A 17,766-nucleotide genomic window follows, 5' to 3' on the forward strand; every position below is an offset into this window, starting at 1 on the left:
AATATAACAAATTTTATCAATTTTTATTGTTTAGAAATCAATTGAATGTTAACAAGTAAACATTCTCCATCCAAAATTATTGTTCTTCCGACGTCTGATTTCTTTTTAATTATAGGAAACGCGTTTTTCTAAGGTACATAAACTTTTGGGATTGACTGTATAGCCAATGCATCCTTAAATCATACCTATTGAACTTCCGAGTATCTCATTTTCACCATCGAACAGATGAACGCGTCAGTTTCATATATGTTTTCCCCATTCTGTCATAATGAATAGTGTAACCTAAATCGGAGCTTTTCGCTCAACATCCCCGAATCGTTGAGAGAATGTTACAAACAATATCTTAGGAATGCGAAAATGAAAAGATCCGTTTTGTTGCAATGCTTGCGTTGCTTAGCGGAATTGATCGCGTTCGTGGCGAATGAATTTTGCTTGACCTTACACGAGTGCATTTTAGGAACTATCCTCGTGCAACTGACGGGAGAGAAATCATTGCAATGGGTAACATCGTCTTCTTAGAACAGCGATGATCATTGTTAGAGCTCGCTCCTGTTTCCTAGTGCGGGCTGCCCTATTGATTTCCCATTTTCCTTTTTCAGACGCAACGTTTTGTAAATCGCAAAACGCTTATCATCCATAAAAAACACTTCCTCGTGGACTGAATAAGGACAAAAACGAGGAAACGTAACGCATTGTCTCGGTAGGAAGACGATCAAAGGTAAAATATAAAATATAAAGTACACAGACGTACATAATTGAAAGACAACAGAGAGAATAAAGTTTCGCGCTCTGTTTCCGTTTTTGTCCACGTTCATTCACCAACGACGAGCAGAGCATTCTTAATTACCTTTATTTTCTATCAAAGCTAATGTAAAAACTGCGAATCTTACGTCGAGCAAAGGAAACGTACGGCTGCTTCAGCGCTAAACTATCGCCTGTTTTTCAGTTCATTCTCTACATTTTTATTCTTGGCACGTTGATTCTAATCCTCGACTCGTATGCCCGTCCAGTGGAGATTCCATTCGAGTACGAAGATCCATTCGTCCTGTGCCATTTTAAACAGATACACCTGCCACAACGAGCGATCGAGATCGCGCGACTTAGCCACGGGGGAAACGTCGTACGAAAATCCTTGACCCACGGACCGAGGAAGGACGCGGTTCACTTCTTCCTTGGCACTGTCGATAATCGCGAACGCATTAAACGGGCATCAAAGATTGCCCCGCGTATTCAACGCTAGTTCGAGGGATTCTTTCGCAACGAGCGGAATATGCAAATGGATGCAAATCACACGTTGGAGAGGAATGCCTGGGGACAATAGGACGAAACAAGATTCGTGAATGACTACGCGATAAAATGGAAATTCTAAGGTCACAAAGCTAAACCGGTACAGCGAGAAAAGCAGAATTCACGCAATCAGAATTTCTCAATTAATCCTATAAGTTCTCCTGATTCATCCAAAGTATACAATTGTTCTTTATCATACTTGGCCTGCATGACGAATCGAAATAAATGCCAGACTTTTGTGCTTCACAGATTGTTTTCAATATTAAAATATAAATCGTGTTTTCCCAAATTCCGAATTGCTACGTGATATTACGTGTTTTCATCGTTACGTTTCATCGAAATGCTTGCTTATTAGTCAAGTATAATAAAGTTTCAATGACGATGAAGCTTGTAACGAGACCGCGTGCAAATAAGTTATTGATTAAATTTTCCTCTCATCATGAACGGCGTCAAATGATTGTCATACGAAGAAATGATAATGTTACATCGCGTATATTCGTTTCAGACTCCGAAATATTTAATTGTAAAATATACTGAATTAAATCAGAGAATGATAAAAACAATAAATGAAATAAATTTTAATAAACAGGGCATTATTCGAACGAATGTACGTTTAAAACATCGTGTAATTCCATTCATAGTTCTGCTTAGAGAAATTCATCACATTTGTTTAACTTCACGGATCTCTTAACACGAAACGCGAAGGAATGTCTAGCTTTTCGTGGTCGGCTGTAAAGTGTTGGAACAGTAATGAATTCCCTTTGCAAAGTTCTGTAAATATCCAGATTATCAGAGTCTCCCCTTTGTTGGATGTTAAGCTTTCGTAGCCTTACGGACTTGTACGGACGCTTGTACGGGAATTCCCTTCGGTAATCAGCGCGATGAAATTACTGTTAAATATTTCGAATGAAACTGTGCGCACGATTTTATTGGTCCAGTTACGAGAAGACGGGGGTTGAAGCGGAGGGTTGGGTGCGTGGCGGGTGAGCGCCTGGTGAGCAAAAGGTGAGCAACTCCGGGAGTCGTCACTTGTTCACCATCCGGCAAACGGTACACTTTTAAGATCCCGTCGTGAGATTTGCAGTTTTTATTTCAACGGTATCGCGACGACCCTGTAGAAAATTCTAATGTCAACTCGGCGGGAGAGTAACATTGAAAGAGTAACTCGTTGAAACATGAAGAGATTTCTGTGGACTCAGCGACACGAGGAGAACGGATTATTACAAATTATTTGTTGCGAAAGGGAGATAGCCGGTAGAAGAATGTTAATTCTCTTTCGAGTGAGTGAGGTCGTTTATTGCCGCGTGACTCAAATAAGAAAAGCGACCGAACGGTCTCGCGAATAGTGACTGATTGTGAGACTCGTGAATAATGAACGCGTCGGGCGACTATTACGAGAACATTAGCGATGAAGCGGATTATTTGGAAAGGGTACGGGGCCCCAAGTATTTACCCTTGACGCTGGTACTTCCCGTCACTCTCGCGTACGTTTGCATCTTTGTAACCGGATTCGTAGGCAACGTGATCACCTGCATTGTTATTTTAAGAAACACGACTATGCAGACTGCGACGAATTATTATTTATTCAACTTGGCGATATCCGATTTGCTGCTTTTGGTGTTAGGTAAGTTTCTACGTGCATAATATGCAACAATTCCAATTCGAATTAAATTGAACGAAATTAAAAGATGATAAGATTATGCAACACTACATGTTACGTGCATCATTTGTTCGGATAGATCAAGAATTATGTCAGAGCTATACTACATGGTTCTAAGCTTCTTACTTCTGATGATTTATGTCATTGCAACCCACTATGAATGAAAAATAGTGTTAAACCTGTTCGGTTTCGTCTAATTCATAATCGAATAGAACGTCGGATGCAGTGTTTTGAAAAAATTTAAACGAACGTGTTTCATTGATGAAAATCGTCGATATTTACTACTTGTGGGATAGTGGGACTACCATCGTGCATCGTATTTCTCCAGTTCGTGACGGAAATAAAAACTAATATGGGAAAAGGAAAATATATGGTAGCACTTGGCAAATAGTTACAATTTTCTCTGCTTAAACTGTTCGTACGTTCAAGCTGCGATGAGTTGCAAAGTCCAAAGGTTATAATAACTTCCAGTATGTACATACGAAATGAGATAATAAGATTATCCAATAGTTATTAATTTTATTTTAAAGCCTGGCAGACATATGTACTTTGACTCCTTAGAACTTAGAGCTGTGTTCATTTAATGTTCGCAAAATAAGTTTATACACATCATGTTAAGGTAAAGTAACTGAAAAAACAAGTTATTGCATATGATATTTCTAACTGACTGACTCTGTACAAAATTTTTGATCGCATAATGTGATGTCAGAGAATAGGAGCAAAGGTAAAAAGCATTGAAATGTCAAAGTGTAAATATGTGGTTTATTATCTATTGTCGTGGTGTTCGATTCTAAATTTTATGGCGAAATTTTTTTGGCGAATTGTGTTTGCAGGATTGTCATGTACCTAACAAGTCGTCCAATCTGCTTCGAAGAAACGAAGGAGATCGTCACTCATTTGTCCGCTTTTTTTTGTAACAGATCGAGTTGAGATCCGAATAAATTTGTGTAGATCGATGTATGCAAACCTAGTTAATCGACATTTACTCACTTTTATTTAATAGACTCTTGTTCTTCAATTATTTAATTATAGTGCAACAGCTCGAGTCGGCGGAGTGTGAAAGGAGTTGACTTCCTCGTTAAGTCAATTACCGCATCCGCGATTCGCACTTTCGAAACATATTTTCTGTACTCGTTCAAGCTTAAGAGAATCTTAATTATTCGCAAATAAGTCGATCGCAAAGAGAAACTGAACGACTGCAAACGATATCTCTTTGAGCGTGACGATTCTACAACCATTTTATCATTGTGTAAATTAATAATTGCGAAGCAGTGGGCGTAATTAACGGAAAAAGCTTAAGTACGGACTTTGTGATCGATTTTCAGGCTTACCCTTCGAATTGAACATATTTTGGCGACAATATCCATGGCAATGGGGAGTGGGCATATGCAAACTGAGAGCGTACGTCTCCGAAACGTGAGTCGTCGAAATTCTAGATAAAGATGACAAATGTCGATAATTCTAGCATTACGGCAGATAATGCGGGGGAGATAGTACTTTGAAAGAATCGCAATTTCCTTGTTTGAAGGTCCTCTTACGTGTCGGTTCTAACTATAGTGGCGTTCTCGGTAGAAAGATATTTGGCGATCTATCATCCACTTCGTCATTACGGGAGTGGTCTGAAGCGTTCAATGCGATCTATATTCGGTATATGGCTGATAGCTTTGATTTTTGCTATCCCGTTCGCTGTTTACATCGACGTCGATTACGTTGAATATCCAGAAAGTGAGTGTGCCTTTCGGACATGATATTTTTTCCTGTGTTCTCTATGTTTTTAAACTAGTAGACTAATCCTTAAAGGTGCCATGCCATAAAGTACATCGTATAGAGTTACACGTTTTTGTCTAAAGAAATTTCGCGTCTAAGCATGCCGGAGAACAAAATTGGACATCTTGTCAAAAGTTTCGAAGTTGAAGACTAGATTTACCAATAGTACGTATCGATCTTGCTTCCCATTACAAAACGTCCGATTAACGCCGATGTAGCAAATACGGATCCATTATCGAGGTTGATATTTATTCAGCATATACCATTGTAAACTGTAATCGAGTTTCCGTTTGTATCATACAGAAAATCCATTGAATATCGCGTTGGTCAGTATAGATGGAAAATCGGGAATGTCAGTTGAGAACAAACGGAAGCAAAGTGCGCGTGTCAAAATCGTTTGTTGACGCATGCAGTTTCGTCGTGAGGCAGACATCCGCGTTTCATCAGCTGTCGGACGAGTTCCCCTTTCAAAATCGATCCGCGTTGCTTTATTTTTCTCCTTTTCTCTCCAATCGTTGTTTCAGCACGCTAATCGCTACGCCGGTGCGTCCCGCTTTTCAGATTCGAAACTGTTCGAAGAATCCGCGATTTGCGTGATGTTAAGAGAAAACATGCCCGACTTCCCGATTTGTCAGCTCAGCTGTACCCTCTTCTTCCTCGTGCCGATGGCATTTATCGCGGTGCTCTACCTGCGGATAGGGTTGAAGATACAAAAAGACACGCTGTCGATGAACGTCGAGGGATCTGTTCATGGGGAAACGAAGCAGGCTCAGTCACGGAAGACCATCACACGAATGCTGAGTAAATGTTTGGTCTTAAATAAATATCACCCAACGACACTGGTTCCTGTGGAATTTCAATGCGTTCCTTATAAATACGTTGATCAGCCTCGCGTACCTCACGGCTGTAGTATGAGTAAACACAGAAAATCCGCTGATTTACCCGCGACGACAGGCTTTATTCTGTGCGGGTGGTATATTATTATATCAGGGAGCGTGTTCAGAAATTGACGAGGAAACCGATGTCGATATCCAAGTTTCGCGGCAGTGCACGGGAATGTCATATTGCGAGACAATTGTCACCTTGTCGATAAAGCGTAACGAGCAAAAATGCATCCCTAGGAAATATGTAACACGCATACATATCTATCGAACAAGATATATTACCGCGACGTGTGGCGTCTTTAGATTTTTCTTTTTGCTCCCTCTATTCAGAGCTAACAATTTTATTTCACTCCTTCAATAACGTTTGCACACGCCGCCGTATCAATATTTGCATTAGAGTGGTCTCAAAAAGCATTGCCGCATAACCAAATCTTTTGATATCTCAGATTTTACATTTCAAGTTCCATAAAAGCGCTGTTAGCTAATATGATATGGTGAGATACAGATAGATTTCTATTTCCGCAAAAGTTCACTCTGATATCTGTTTCCAAGAAGTTAAAAAGGAAATACGCGTATATATATATATATATATACATATATTGTCTTCAAATGAAACTTGTTATAAACTTAAAGAATATTTGTTACGTGTCTTCGGGGTAACTTTGAGGGCTGGGTGAAAAGAAATCGTGCGGCTTGGTTCCACAGGTGCTGTGGTGATCACATTTTTCATCTGTTGGGCGCCGTTTCACGTACAGCGTCTGTTATACGTGTATCAGGTCACGATGTCCGACGATGTGAGTCAATGGGTGTACGCGCTCACCGGTTGTCTTTACTACTTCAGCACGACCATCAATCCCATTCTATATAATGTGATGAGCGTGAAATACAGAAATGCTTTCAAGGAAACTTGTCGGTGTTCACCGAACAATCCATCCATTAGCAGAGTTGGCCTGACAATGAGTAGCATGAGGGAATCAAGTACAATTTGTGGCGCCGGGCCTAGCGGAGGATCCCAAGTGTTTCGAGTAAGAAGCGTGAATTATCATCGTACCATGAAGTAAGTTCAGCTACACTGTAATTAAAGACATGTCCCACGGGATCTTCCCTCGTTCTTAGTTAATTTGGCGTCTATCTTCGTGTATTGTTTCCAATTATCAGTATCACGTTAAATTGCCTTCAAGGTATATAACTGACGTTGATGTTAAAAGAATGCTAACATTTTCGGGAATTTTTCGCTCCCGGTACAGGTACAGCATGACGGGCAGCGTCGAAAACAATTCGCGCGTGACAGCTCAATTAAATTCGGACGATGACGAGAGAGTGAAACGACGTAACACGGTTGCGAGCGATTCATTGACGGCGGACAAAAGTGTGCATTTTTTACAAGAGCCAAAGAAGTTGGCGTTCCTCGTACAGGCGAAAAACGGACGTCTTAAATGCCAAATGTCCGATAACTCCCACGCGCTGTCGAACGAGACGCATATTTGATCGCCGAGCCGTGAAAGAGAGGTGAAACAAAAAATCCGATTGATCCTTTGGAACAAAGAATTAATCCTAATCTCATGGTCACAATATCGTATTCTATAAACTATAAATCCTTGAGATGAGGGATTACTTTCCGCGACGCATCTCTAATCTTCGACTTATCTTGTTAAGGTGAAGGGTTCGCGTGTATCGAAATTCCTTCACCGCTTTGGGAGCAACGAAAAACTGGGTTTCACGTGCACGCTAGAATCGATTGAGAATATTAAACAGCCCTTTGATGGCCGTGAAATTTCATTTGGGAGTATTAGGGGTAGGAAGTATGTACATATGAATGTCTTCTTTTTATTACGCTTAACTAGTCTTTAAAATATTCATATCAATAAAAGCTACTGCTACAATTTCAGAAACGATGAAAGCGGGTGAACAGAAAAATGAAAGTGTTAAAATGTGCAGAGTACTGATGTTTTATAACGATCTCGAATGTTATAAACTGTACTCACTTTTTAACACAGTATCGATGTGGTTTCGGTAACTCATTGCACTTAACTGTTGATATCAGCTCGTTCCGAGTGCAACACGAATCTGCAACTTTATCAGTGGACCTGAATCTATTAAGCGCGTAAATACGTCTCGTCTGAAATTGTAACAAGCATATATTACCACATTAAATGTCGCTTTATATTACGTCTGGTAATTTATATCCTTATTCAAACTCAAATCCCCCTTCTATTTTTATACGATTTAATATATTCCTTTAATGCGTTTCATGAAATGTAGATCTAGTTATTTTAAGAAGTTACGAATTCCCGAATTCTAGAAAACGATGGCGTTCTTTTAGCCATATATTACTCGATATGGAGCTCACCTTAGTACTGCCAAGAGCTTTTTAAACATTCAAGACTTGGAAACTTTTTTCGAACGAGTTGAGGAAGGAAAAGGAAAGGTGAAGATAGTCGTCGATATTTTCCCATCTAATATTTGCCACCATCGAATATGGAAAATAAATGAATAAAGATTTTCGAATATCCAATTCTCTCTCTCTGTATTTACTCTTGGATGAAAGCAGAGAACATATTACCTACTGTGATATTTTTTATCAACGAAACTGTGCAACTTTAATCTGAAATAATGTACCTCAATGTTTTTAAAAAATATTGGTCTTTTCTCAGTCAATGAATTTTCTACAAAATTTTATTGCTTCTCTGAAAATTATTGAAACTTTCAAGACGTTTTCAGACACGCTTTGAACTTTACGAACAAATATTTAATATTTTAAATTCAAATTAGAGTAATCAGGCGTAGCTTTAATATTAAAGTTGTAAGTCTTCGTTGTGAACAATTAACAGCATAGTTTTGATATACGTATAGTAATATACTACTAGGAAAGGAGGTAATTGATGCACTTGTGCACTAAAATTATTTAAGAAACATGTTGAACCAGCGTAAGTCATGTATCACTTTGAAAATTATTCATATCGTAGTAGATATGCATTTGGAACGGTACCGTAACTCATTCAAATATTTAAAGTACAATCTCGTAAGCAATAATTTTGGAAAAATGAATCAGACTCTGATTTTGACTCGACGCAAGTAATATAAACATCGTTTATGAGTCGATTGTTGGAAATACATACCTACAAGTGTTGGTGGGGATTGGAAGAATTGAACCAAATGCAAGTCGAGCGCGGAAAGCCGAACGTTGCCGATTCATTGTTCGACCGTATTCGGTCTCTAGTCCGAGAACCCGAACCGAAGCCGAACGAACCAACGAACGAACCGAAACACATGCCATATTCATTGCTACTCTTAGAACGTGTGTTCGCGTGTTGTGTCCATTGTTTAGTGTCCTCGGTTTTTCTTACTACTGTCGCATAATCAAACGTGCGTATAATCACATTAAAGTGACACGCGTTAGTATCATTTTTTTCTTTGCTCCGTCGTAATATTGGACATTGATCATAACGAAGAGTCAGTATGGCGGTAACGAGCGATGCGATGTATAACATGAGGAGAGCCGCTGTTCAGTCGTTCGTGTCGTCAAACATGTTACGTGGTTACGTGCCGCATTGTCGAAAAGAAAATCAATTCGCTGGTACCTTCGGATACGGTGGACTCACGAAATCGCCGATATTCAGTCATCAATCTCACGATGTAGATATGGAAATTGATGACATCGGTTACGATTATTCTATGAGATCCCTGTGTTTGAATAAAGGTCCTGTAGTTGTAGAAGTCTCGATAGAGCATCAGCTAAAAGCCGACGAGAAACAATTTCGCTCGGCGGCAGTTCACGACACGAACGCGCTTCGACGCAGGAACCGGAAACGATGCAACGATGATTCCTGCCCTGCGAGCCAAATGAAGAAATGCCGGAAAGGTAGGATAGGATTTATAATATTACTATTTGTGTAATGTATTTTTATAAAAAGCATATGCGTACATATGACTTCTCTAATTGTCAAGACAAGTTTTGCAAGACCGCAATATCAATTCATATTCGTACATGTTTCAAAGATGTCTTGTTAGAGGTCGTGTCTCCTATCTTTATGTTTTGGCGGGAGAATTTTTACGCGCGAAAAGATATTTATGATGATTAAAATTTATTGTGTGTGTCGAATAGTTTTAGTTGTGTCTAGAACAGAAAAAGAAAACGCGTGCCATGTTTGTGATCGTGATATATGTTTAATTGGATCGCTTTAGTTTTATATTCGCTATTAATGAATGTTAGAATATATGTATATACATTTGCCATTCCATTATGAGGAAAAGGTTGTATGTATATTTACATCTAGCCACAGAGATTTTCATCCGATGCTGGCATTAAATTTATTTTGAAGCTTAATGCATCCTGCACCTTCTGCACCATGGATAATGGTATGCAATGGAAAGCACAAGGATGCTAATATTTTTTCATAGACTAAATGACATTTAGTAAGTTCGATCTTTTTGCGATGGTAAGGATATAAATTGCCGACAAAATGGTACACGCAGAAGATATCTAACCGAGTCAAGAGTTAAGGCAGTGGGTTTCCTTTCAGAGGCGGTGGTAAGGACAATATACATTTTGACACGAGAAGTACAAAGGACTATGGATCGACTGGTGTGTCTTCAAAGTCGGAAACTCTACATGTAAATACCATCGATACAAATATGGAACAATTTATGATTACCAACAATAGTTCTTGGGCAGCCGGTAGTCATGATCCATTAATTAGTTTAAATTGTAGACAATTATTGTCTAATGATGGGTGCAAATTAATTGAAAATGATATTGAATACGAAAAAATTTTATTCGAGACGCACGGGTGCTCTGCCCATCAGTTCCACAGATTGCAACTACTTGACAACGATTGCATTGAGACAGAGTTTTAAGTCAAGTGACAACTATTTTTAATGTTTATATTTTTTGTATTTTTGTCACAAAGCATACATTCTATGCACTCTGACATGTATTATATAATTAAAAATAAATACTTACTTTTCTAAACTACGATCTTTATTAATGCGGATTATGTGTAAAAAAAGATGAATGCATTTGATGATTATCATCGATTAATTAATGCTCTAAAAAGTATTTAAGGCAATGGATAATAATACTTAGAAAAATGTTCCATCCGACATTAAAAAATGATTCCCAGCCGATCGCTGTTCGTCCTCAACAGTTAGGTTTTCAAACTCCATTTCGAATCTGGCTTGAGCAGACTCTGTCTGACCAGCTGCCTCACCTAGATCCTCTTCATCCTTTTCTTCGTTATCGGGAAGCTGTTAATGCATTTTAATTATATTTCTGGCTCCATTAGATACTTGTAATCAAAATGTGATCTTGGATTACCTGTTGATTACCAGTGGATTCAGGCCTTGATTGATCTGCTTCTGCTAAATCTTCATTGTTACCTGGTTTAATAGGAGATAATTCAGGTAAAGCACAAGCGGTGTCAGCGAAACCTGATGCCCCCTGTAAAACGAAAAGTACATTGAATCGTCTCTTAATGAAATACTCCGATTTTGTGTTAATTAACAAAACTTACTATTGTGTTTGAGCGATCTATTAATGGAATATGCGCTGTAGGAGATGATGCAGTCGCTGTTTCCGATGATGCAACTAATTCTCCCATAGACTGATTCCCTGCTCTCCTACCCCATCTACTCCACACTACTCCATCTACTTCAGAATCTTCATCACTGGACTGACAACTTTCACTTGCAGTGTGATCAGTCGTTTCATTCTATGAAATATTACAAGATAAAAACACATTTACTGTATAAGCGTTACGTGCGAAAACTAGTCAGAATTGTGCGTTATACAAACCAAAGGATTGCTTAAAGACTGTGCATCACATTGTAGAGCACGCAACGACCTCAATAAACGAGGTCGTAATCTGTGATCCTCGATTATTGTCTTGATTTTCCTTAATATGATAACTAAATAATATGGTCCTTGTTTGTTTGCGGAGATGAGTGAACTTAGCACTTCTCTCATTTCGGAACTACGTAATAAATGTTATTTTAAAAAAAAATTTAATATGCGCGAGTGATTTAATAGGAGAAGTTTACCTTAGATTTTGTAGAGGATTGTCATCATTTACTGCAGGTGGAAATCCAAACGATGAATGCGCTTCTTCCCAAAAATTATCCAATTGCTGTTGAGATACTTCATTTGTTAAATTATTGTTTCGCACAACAGTGTTTTCTCGTTCTTGTGGCTGCAGGTTTGATTGTAATTGCAAATTCGAAGAATACTGCGCTTCCACTCCACTTAATGAAGGCAAAGGAGTATTATCAGCTGCTTGATCCCGATTACGTTTGTCTTTCCTTTAGTTAAGAAACAAAAAGTTTTTGAACATTTCATTACAAATTTCTTACAAGTAATTTATATGCAATTACGTACAAATTGGTAGTATGAACACTGGATATAGTATTTCCGGATGCTGAATTTACAGCAGGTCCTGAAGCAGTCTCAGTCGCTTTAGAATTTCCTGATAATAAGTTTTGTCTGGAATAACTGAAAATGTATAAAAATGATGTACATCACTTTAAGAGTAAAGTTTTGTTCAAACTGTCCAAAATACCATGCTTAAGGAAGTGGAGTACTGTTAAGATGATAAAAAAGACAGCATGATTTGCAAAAATAAAAACACAACAATCGCCACAGTATGTGAAAAGCTACTATTATCGTCCATTGGACTTACTGGTTAGTAGAAAACAAAAATTTTTCATGTATTACATTACACATACTTTTAAAGATTATGCTACATACCCGTGATTTACGTACCAATAATACTATCCTCATTTAGGTTCATATTTACTAACCAATGGTCTACATAATCAAATTATGACAGGGTTTATGTGCGTATTGCTTAAACGAGGGTAGTAATTAAAAAGTACAAGACATAAAAGTGCATAGATAGACCGTGAAATTTATTACAGTATGTAATGATACATTAGATTTACACAAAGATGAAAGATTGATGTGCACAATCCAATTATATGAGGTACCTAAACTCATTAAAAATTGAAGAAAATCAGTTTGCTTCAATGATATCTAATTAAAAAAAACATCAATCATTTTATGTAGAGAAACGTAAGACTGATTTCATAAATAATACATGTTACTATATTTTGCAAATTTCTCAAATACATTACTGTAGTGAATGATTATGTGATCGAAAATCTTGTTTTGATTAATGATATCGTTGTACTAAGGTCGACAACATCTTCACTGCATTTACATAAATAATGATATCCGTATAGATTAACACATATATAGACATTCGTATATTCCATTACCTTCTGAAATTGTCCCAGTAGTTATTTGCCCTATTTCCAGGAGGAACTTGATTATTCAGTTGTTGATGCTGATGTTGAGAATTAACGGAACCAGTTGCAGTGGTATGGGACGGTGCGGGAGCTGAATTTGGCAACGATACCAGATTTGGTAAAGACGAGCTTGGTGGCAATGTAGAGTCTAATGTCTCGCCGAGGTGATGAATGTTGCGACTTATGTTCGAATATTCATCGTTATTCTCACTACTGTTCCGTTGTTGTAATTGGGTTTGCCTCAGCTGAGTTTGTAATTGTGTAATAGCTGTCCGCATAGCTTGTAATTCACGTTGCTGAGACCATAAAAGTTGACAGCATTGTTGTATTGTAGTACCCATCATTTGAAGTTGTTGAGCTTGAGAACCTAACAATAACTGGCGATAATACTCGGTTGAACCTGAGAATAATATTGACAACTTATTATGTTACATGAATATATGATAATTTTTTCTGTACCGTATATCTTACCGTGTTGTAATTGGTTTAACGGTGGCGGAGGGTGTGCCCACCAATTTGCATTAAGTCCATTTTCGATCGCTGTGGTTTGAGGTCCAATATCCATTAAATTCTCAGATATTCCATCCACGCTTTGATCGTTGGATCCTCCTATATGATATCGAAATATATTTTTAAGACCGTGAATAAATATTGCAACTATAAATAATATTTACTACCAATTGTTGTTAATGGTGGCCAGATATTAGCTGGAGTACTCGTATGACTAATATGTGAACTGGAACTTCTGTGGCTATTTAATTCGGTTGGTCCTCCCATATCGCGACCGACACTAGGCGAGGCTTCACTTTGTCGTTTTTTTCCTTGAGTAGATTGAACTTCAAAATTACTATTATTACTTTGTTTCTTTTCGGAACTGATTGAGGCTGTAAGCGATGGAGGCGGAGTTAAAGTTGGGTATATCGCTGTAGAATTAGACTGCATCGCTGACTGTGGCTGTTTTAATCGTTGTAACTCTGCCCTAGTCGATTGTAACAGTTCAGACTGTTCTCGAAGTTCTCGCGTGACAGCCTGTAAATTAAATTTCACCGCTGTAGATAGAACGAAAATTTTCATTATGTTTAGAATTATACCTGAATTTCTTCGACGCTTGGTCTTTCACCAATGTTTCTAATCTTTTCGTGACCAGTCTCATCATTATCACTTTGACGGTCGAACAAAACGTTCGCTCCATTTTCTTCTACGTTCCCATCTATGTCAACTGTGCTCTCACCGTTCATATCCACTTCTGGTTCTGGGTCGGAATTGGAATCGAGGCACTCGCGTACCTTTGTTGCCTCTTCCATTAACAATTTCAAATGAGCAAGTTGCGCTTTCATTGCTTCCAGTTCGGCTGCTTTGTCTCTTGCGTAACTTCTTGAACCTTCCGAACTCTAGAATACGTATAAATTGTAGTATACGATCACTCGTAAATACCTCAAATTAATATAATGATTAAAATACTAACGCAACTGCCCCTATCAGACATTTCTACAGCTTGTAACTCTGCTACGAGATGATCCATCGTTTTCTTCTTTGTTTGAAGTTGAGCTAATTTTCCCCTAAGCGCAGCTGTTTCCGATTCAAGCTGTTCAACATTAGCGGGTAATGGTAACGCTACCGTGCTTTGATTTTCTTGCTGTAAAAGAACTTGTTGAGCCTGACGTGCTTCATTTAATCTCTTTCTAACATGCATTTGCATGCCAACCAAGCTAGCCTGATGTTCCTGTAGCTGCGCAAGCTTTCTTTGTGATTCTTCCATTTTTCTGCGCAATTCTATTTCACGATTTACGTCACCGTTTTCTTCTCCATCCTCTCTATTATTTTCACCGTTCTAAAGAAAGAAAATATACTTGTAGAAGTCTTCACCATTACGACTTATCAAATTTTAAAAACCATTCATATACAAACTGATAAACATGGAATGTGATTTACGGATTTCAAACAAGCACGCATAAAATGTTATGAATAGCTTTTAGTTTAGTTAGTAGATAATAGATTTGTATGTTTAATAACCTCGCAAAATATTCCGCAATTTTTATATTGTTCCAACAGTTTAGTTAATTTGCTTTCACTGTCATAAAGATCCTCCACCATTCTACTTAACTTCTCGTTTTGAGCTTGTGCACGCTACATTGCAATTACAGAGATAGAAAAGTACTTAGTAATACAACAAAAATAACGAGATTTTATTCGAGATAAAAACGTATCAACTACGATTATTGTTCTGTGTACTTACCGGATCGCTGGATTGATTAAGCGAATCCATCATAGTCGATGTAACTCTGATATAATCCCTAATTTGACTTAAACGTGATTCCACTTGACTCCTATCAGGCTGCAACAAATTCATCCTGATTAAGTATTAATTTTAGTAAAATAATGACTGTTTATAATTTCAATAAATACGTATTACCATTTTGTCAACGTTAGAAGGTTTCGTTCCTTGGAGTCTTGGAGGAGATTGGGTTTCAGAATCAGTAGGTGGAACCATTTTGTGCCCGTGGGAATATTTGTCTACACTGTAATTACGGTGTCGTCGACTACCAAACGAATCTACCACAAATAACATCTTAATATTACTACCAAAAACATTACAAAAACGAGGAAATGAACAACTATAATTAAATATATACCAGGTTCAGGTATGAGTTGATAAGATGTGGATGGCACTGAAGAAGTTGATCTTGTGTTACTATTCTTCGTTACCCTTAAACGTTCCTGTTCACCAACCGGGTTCCAATTGAACTGATGCTGTCACATGTAATTTGTGAAAGAAAAAATATAATTCTATTTAGAGACAATTTCTTACAAATGATGAGTGAAATACTGAAACTCTACTGCTCAGAGGTAGAATTGTATCTGGATATGTATTCTTAGAGAGAACTTCCCCACTATTCAGTTATCTATTAATAGATTATCTTTTAAACTTCTATATCCAGATGGCTGTATAAAGTTTTCATTTAGAAAGTTCAAGTTACATCAAACTGAATACTTTATTTTCAATCCTCTGTGGAATTGTTAAATGACAATTTACTTTTAACACTCTTAAATGGAAACAACAAATTGTAAAAATGATTGTTGAAACTTACTAGAACTTATTCGTTAAAACATTTTATTCTCTAAATAATACTTAATATATCCGAGATAAAAAAGATATCAATGATATTGTTTGTTATTTTACCAAATTGTTAGAATGCTCAGCACATCCGTGATAAGCACAATGGTTTGCAACCTGACTGAGATATGCAGCCGACATTTCTCTATTTCTATCATTTCTTCGATTGCTTTTTGGAAGTGTGCCTGTATTCCGTGGGCCGTCGTTAATACCCGGCGACATATTCTCCTTTGTTTTGTTTCTTGCACAGTTCAAAAAGTATTTTTCTGATGACGACTAACCTTGCTGCACTTTTGTAGTATTTAAAGGTACACGATTTTCGAACAGAAAAATGTCGTTTACCTGCAAATATTAAAGAAACGACATTGTATGTGAACGTGCATTTCGAATAAACAATGCACAATTAAGAGATCATCTCGAGAAATTCTATACAATCAAGGCGGAAGTGTAAAAGTATGAATCGGTATTCACGAGCTTCTTACGTCAAAATACTTGGCAGGGCTATTAAGAAGAATCAGATACTATAAATAGTTAGGCCATTGACGTATCTACTATGACGATTAATAAGAATATATCGATTGCAGTTTCAAAATCACTGTTACTTTGTAGCTGCGGCCATTTTTAAATTACTTGTTTGACATGTTATTGTATACGATGTACGGTAAGTATACACAAGTAGATTAGTGAGATTATGATATAAAATTATAATACCATACAAAATATTTAAAACTACTACATAATTATTAAAAATTCCAACTTTAGAAACAATTATTCATAATATTGGTATAGTGCTTCTCTCGCTAGAAGGAAATGTTTTGCAAAGAAACGACAATTAATATACACTTTATGTAGAGGATTAAATGTTAACATTATCGAATATTCAAGTACAACATAGTATAACGAATTTAATTAGCTATTTTCTCGATGTCGACAATATATACCGATGCATCTCTGTTTATTTTATAAAACAGGAGTCAAATATTGGTTGCGCTACAGTTCGCTCCTTACGCTGATACGTGGCGGTACCTCGCAGCAAGAAGGGAATTAATGTGAGCGTATGCAGCCATGCCATTGCCACCACTTGCCGAGGCACGCTGTTTCACGCCTTATGGCCTAAGGGATTAATAATAAATAACTGATTCCGTCACATGTACGCTACTCCTACGTGCTCTAGTCTTTAGAATCTAGGCAGCACGTATGACAGAAGACATAGATCTTTATAGTGTCGCACATGCGACTTGCGTTTCACCGAAGTATCGTTCCCGTGCTACTGATTCGTTCAGGCCTCTGAAACGTTTCAAAAAGAAAAATCAAGCATTGAGAGCGAACGACAACGGGGAAATTTCGATAGCATTCAGGATCGGTTAATCGTGCTCGGCCACCGTATGTCTGCGTTAAGGCCAAGTGCGGAATCGTTCGTTTTCTTTTACGTCGGTTTGACACGGTTGCGGAACGGGCGTGTGCTATTAGTTAAGTTTCGTGTATAAGTGCATGCTGTGCAATTTTCTTGGAGTACGCTTGGATTTATTTCCTGACGCTGTGAAATGCTGACAAGCTGGCAACATGCTTACGGTAGCATAGTTGATACAGACACACGGCTTAGTACCTGTGAGTATTAATCGCGCATTTCATTCTTTGTTATACTGGAATATGTGTACGAAGTGTTAGAGGTTATATCGTGCACGTTCGTACATAACGAATTATGAATACAATGTGTGTCATATACCGATTTTTACATATGAACCTTGTAA

The 17,766-nt window shown here is 37.7% G+C and overlaps 3 protein-coding genes across 10 annotated transcripts; 2 read left to right on the forward strand and 1 right to left on the reverse strand.

Annotated features, from left to right (window-relative positions):
• The first annotated feature begins 2,308 nt into the window (after window positions 1-2,308).
• On the forward strand, window positions 2,309-8,630 carry LOC108625201 (neuropeptides capa receptor). Of its 5 annotated transcripts, none has more exons than XR_003389218.1 (8): window positions 2,309-2,911; window positions 4,273-4,363; window positions 4,476-4,672; window positions 5,276-5,515; window positions 6,304-6,655; window positions 6,846-7,107; window positions 7,255-7,400; window positions 7,470-8,629. XR_003389218.1 is itself a non-coding variant. In XM_018025001.2 (8 exons), the coding sequence occupies exons 1-7, from the start codon at window positions 2,659-2,661 to the stop codon at window positions 7,084-7,086; spliced, it is 1,311 nt and encodes a 436-aa protein (XP_017880490.1). In that variant the 5' UTR covers window positions 2,309-2,658; the 3' UTR covers window positions 7,087-7,107; window positions 7,255-8,630. The 5 variants fall into 5 exon arrangements, 2 of the variants coding, with proteins under 2 accessions (XP_017880490.1, XP_017880489.1); XR_003389217.1 differs by having other exon boundaries at window positions 7,488-8,629; XR_003389219.1 differs by having other exon boundaries at window positions 7,901-8,629.
• A 200-nt stretch (window positions 8,631-8,830) lies between these two features.
• On the forward strand, window positions 8,831-10,573 carry LOC108625241 (uncharacterized). The gene is made up of 2 exons (XM_018025080.2): window positions 8,831-9,460; window positions 10,124-10,573. The coding sequence occupies exons 1-2, from the start codon at window positions 9,058-9,060 to the stop codon at window positions 10,453-10,455; spliced, it is 735 nt and encodes a 244-aa protein (XP_017880569.1). The 5' UTR covers window positions 8,831-9,057; the 3' UTR covers window positions 10,456-10,573.
• Window positions 10,574-10,622: 49 nt separating this feature from the next.
• On the reverse strand, window positions 10,623-16,654 carry cmb (combover). 4 transcript variants are annotated; one of them, XM_018025078.2, is made up of 18 exons: window positions 16,498-16,654; window positions 16,082-16,357; window positions 15,534-15,651; window positions 15,314-15,453; window positions 15,137-15,235; window positions 14,914-15,027; window positions 14,606-14,731; window positions 14,366-14,536; window positions 13,992-14,291; window positions 13,578-13,929; window positions 13,372-13,509; window positions 12,871-13,300; window positions 11,972-12,085; window positions 11,638-11,895; window positions 11,393-11,570; window positions 11,112-11,309; window positions 10,916-11,038; window positions 10,623-10,845 (listed from the first exon to the last, which is right to left on the reverse strand). In XM_018025078.2, the coding sequence occupies exons 2-18, from the start codon at window positions 16,235-16,237 to the stop codon at window positions 10,681-10,683; spliced, it is 3,180 nt and encodes a 1,059-aa protein (XP_017880567.1). In that variant the 5' UTR covers window positions 16,238-16,357; window positions 16,498-16,654; the 3' UTR covers window positions 10,623-10,680. The 4 variants fall into 4 exon arrangements, with proteins under 4 accessions (XP_017880567.1, XP_017880565.1, XP_017880568.1 ...); XM_018025076.2 differs by having other exon boundaries at window positions 14,366-14,731; window positions 16,498-16,653; XM_018025079.2 differs by lacking the exon at window positions 14,914-15,027 and having other exon boundaries at window positions 14,366-14,731.
• Window positions 16,655-17,766: the final 1,112 nt, after the last annotated feature.

The sequence above is a fragment of the Ceratina calcarata genome, unplaced genomic scaffold (assembly GCF_001652005.2).
Source record: "Ceratina calcarata isolate Rehan_Ccalc_2016 unplaced genomic scaffold, ASM165200v1 scaffold35.2, whole genome shotgun sequence".
Classification (NCBI taxonomy): domain Eukaryota; kingdom Metazoa; phylum Arthropoda; class Insecta; order Hymenoptera; family Apidae; genus Ceratina; species Ceratina calcarata.

What these genes read in the sequence shown, in the direction of transcription:
- LOC108625201 (XM_018025000.2), top strand. Translation starts at nt 2,659, where the DNA reads ATGAACGCGTCGGGCGACTATTACGAGAACATTAGCGATGAAGCGGAT. An exon ending in TTTGCTGCTTTTGGTGTTAG is followed by an intron (nt 2,912 to 4,272) that starts GTAAGTTTCTAC and finishes ATCGATTTTCAG; the next exon opens with GCTTACCCTTCGAATTGAAC. An exon ending in AATTATCATCGTACCATGAA is followed by an intron (nt 6,656 to 6,845) that starts GTAAGTTCAGCT and finishes CTCCCGGTACAG; the next exon opens with GTACAGCATGACGGGCAGCG.
- LOC108625241 (XM_018025080.2), top strand. Translation starts at nt 9,058, where the DNA reads ATGGCGGTAACGAGCGATGCGATGTATAACATGAGGAGAGCCGCTGTT. An exon ending in AATGAAGAAATGCCGGAAAG is followed by an intron (nt 9,461 to 10,123) that starts GTAGGATAGGAT and finishes TTCCTTTCAGAG; the next exon opens with GCGGTGGTAAGGACAATATA.
- cmb (XM_018025076.2), bottom strand. Translation starts at nt 16,237, where the DNA reads ATGTCGCCGGGTATTAACGACGGCCCACGGAATACAGGCACACTTCCA. An exon ending in TCAACTCATACCTGAACCTG is followed by an intron (nt 15,454 to 15,533) that starts GTATATATTTAA and finishes TATTTGTGGTAG; the next exon opens with ATTCGTTTGGTAGTCGACGA. An exon ending in GTTAAACCAATTACAACACG is followed by an intron (nt 13,301 to 13,371) that starts GTAAGATATACG and finishes TATTATTCTCAG; the next exon opens with GTTCAACCGAGTATTATCGC.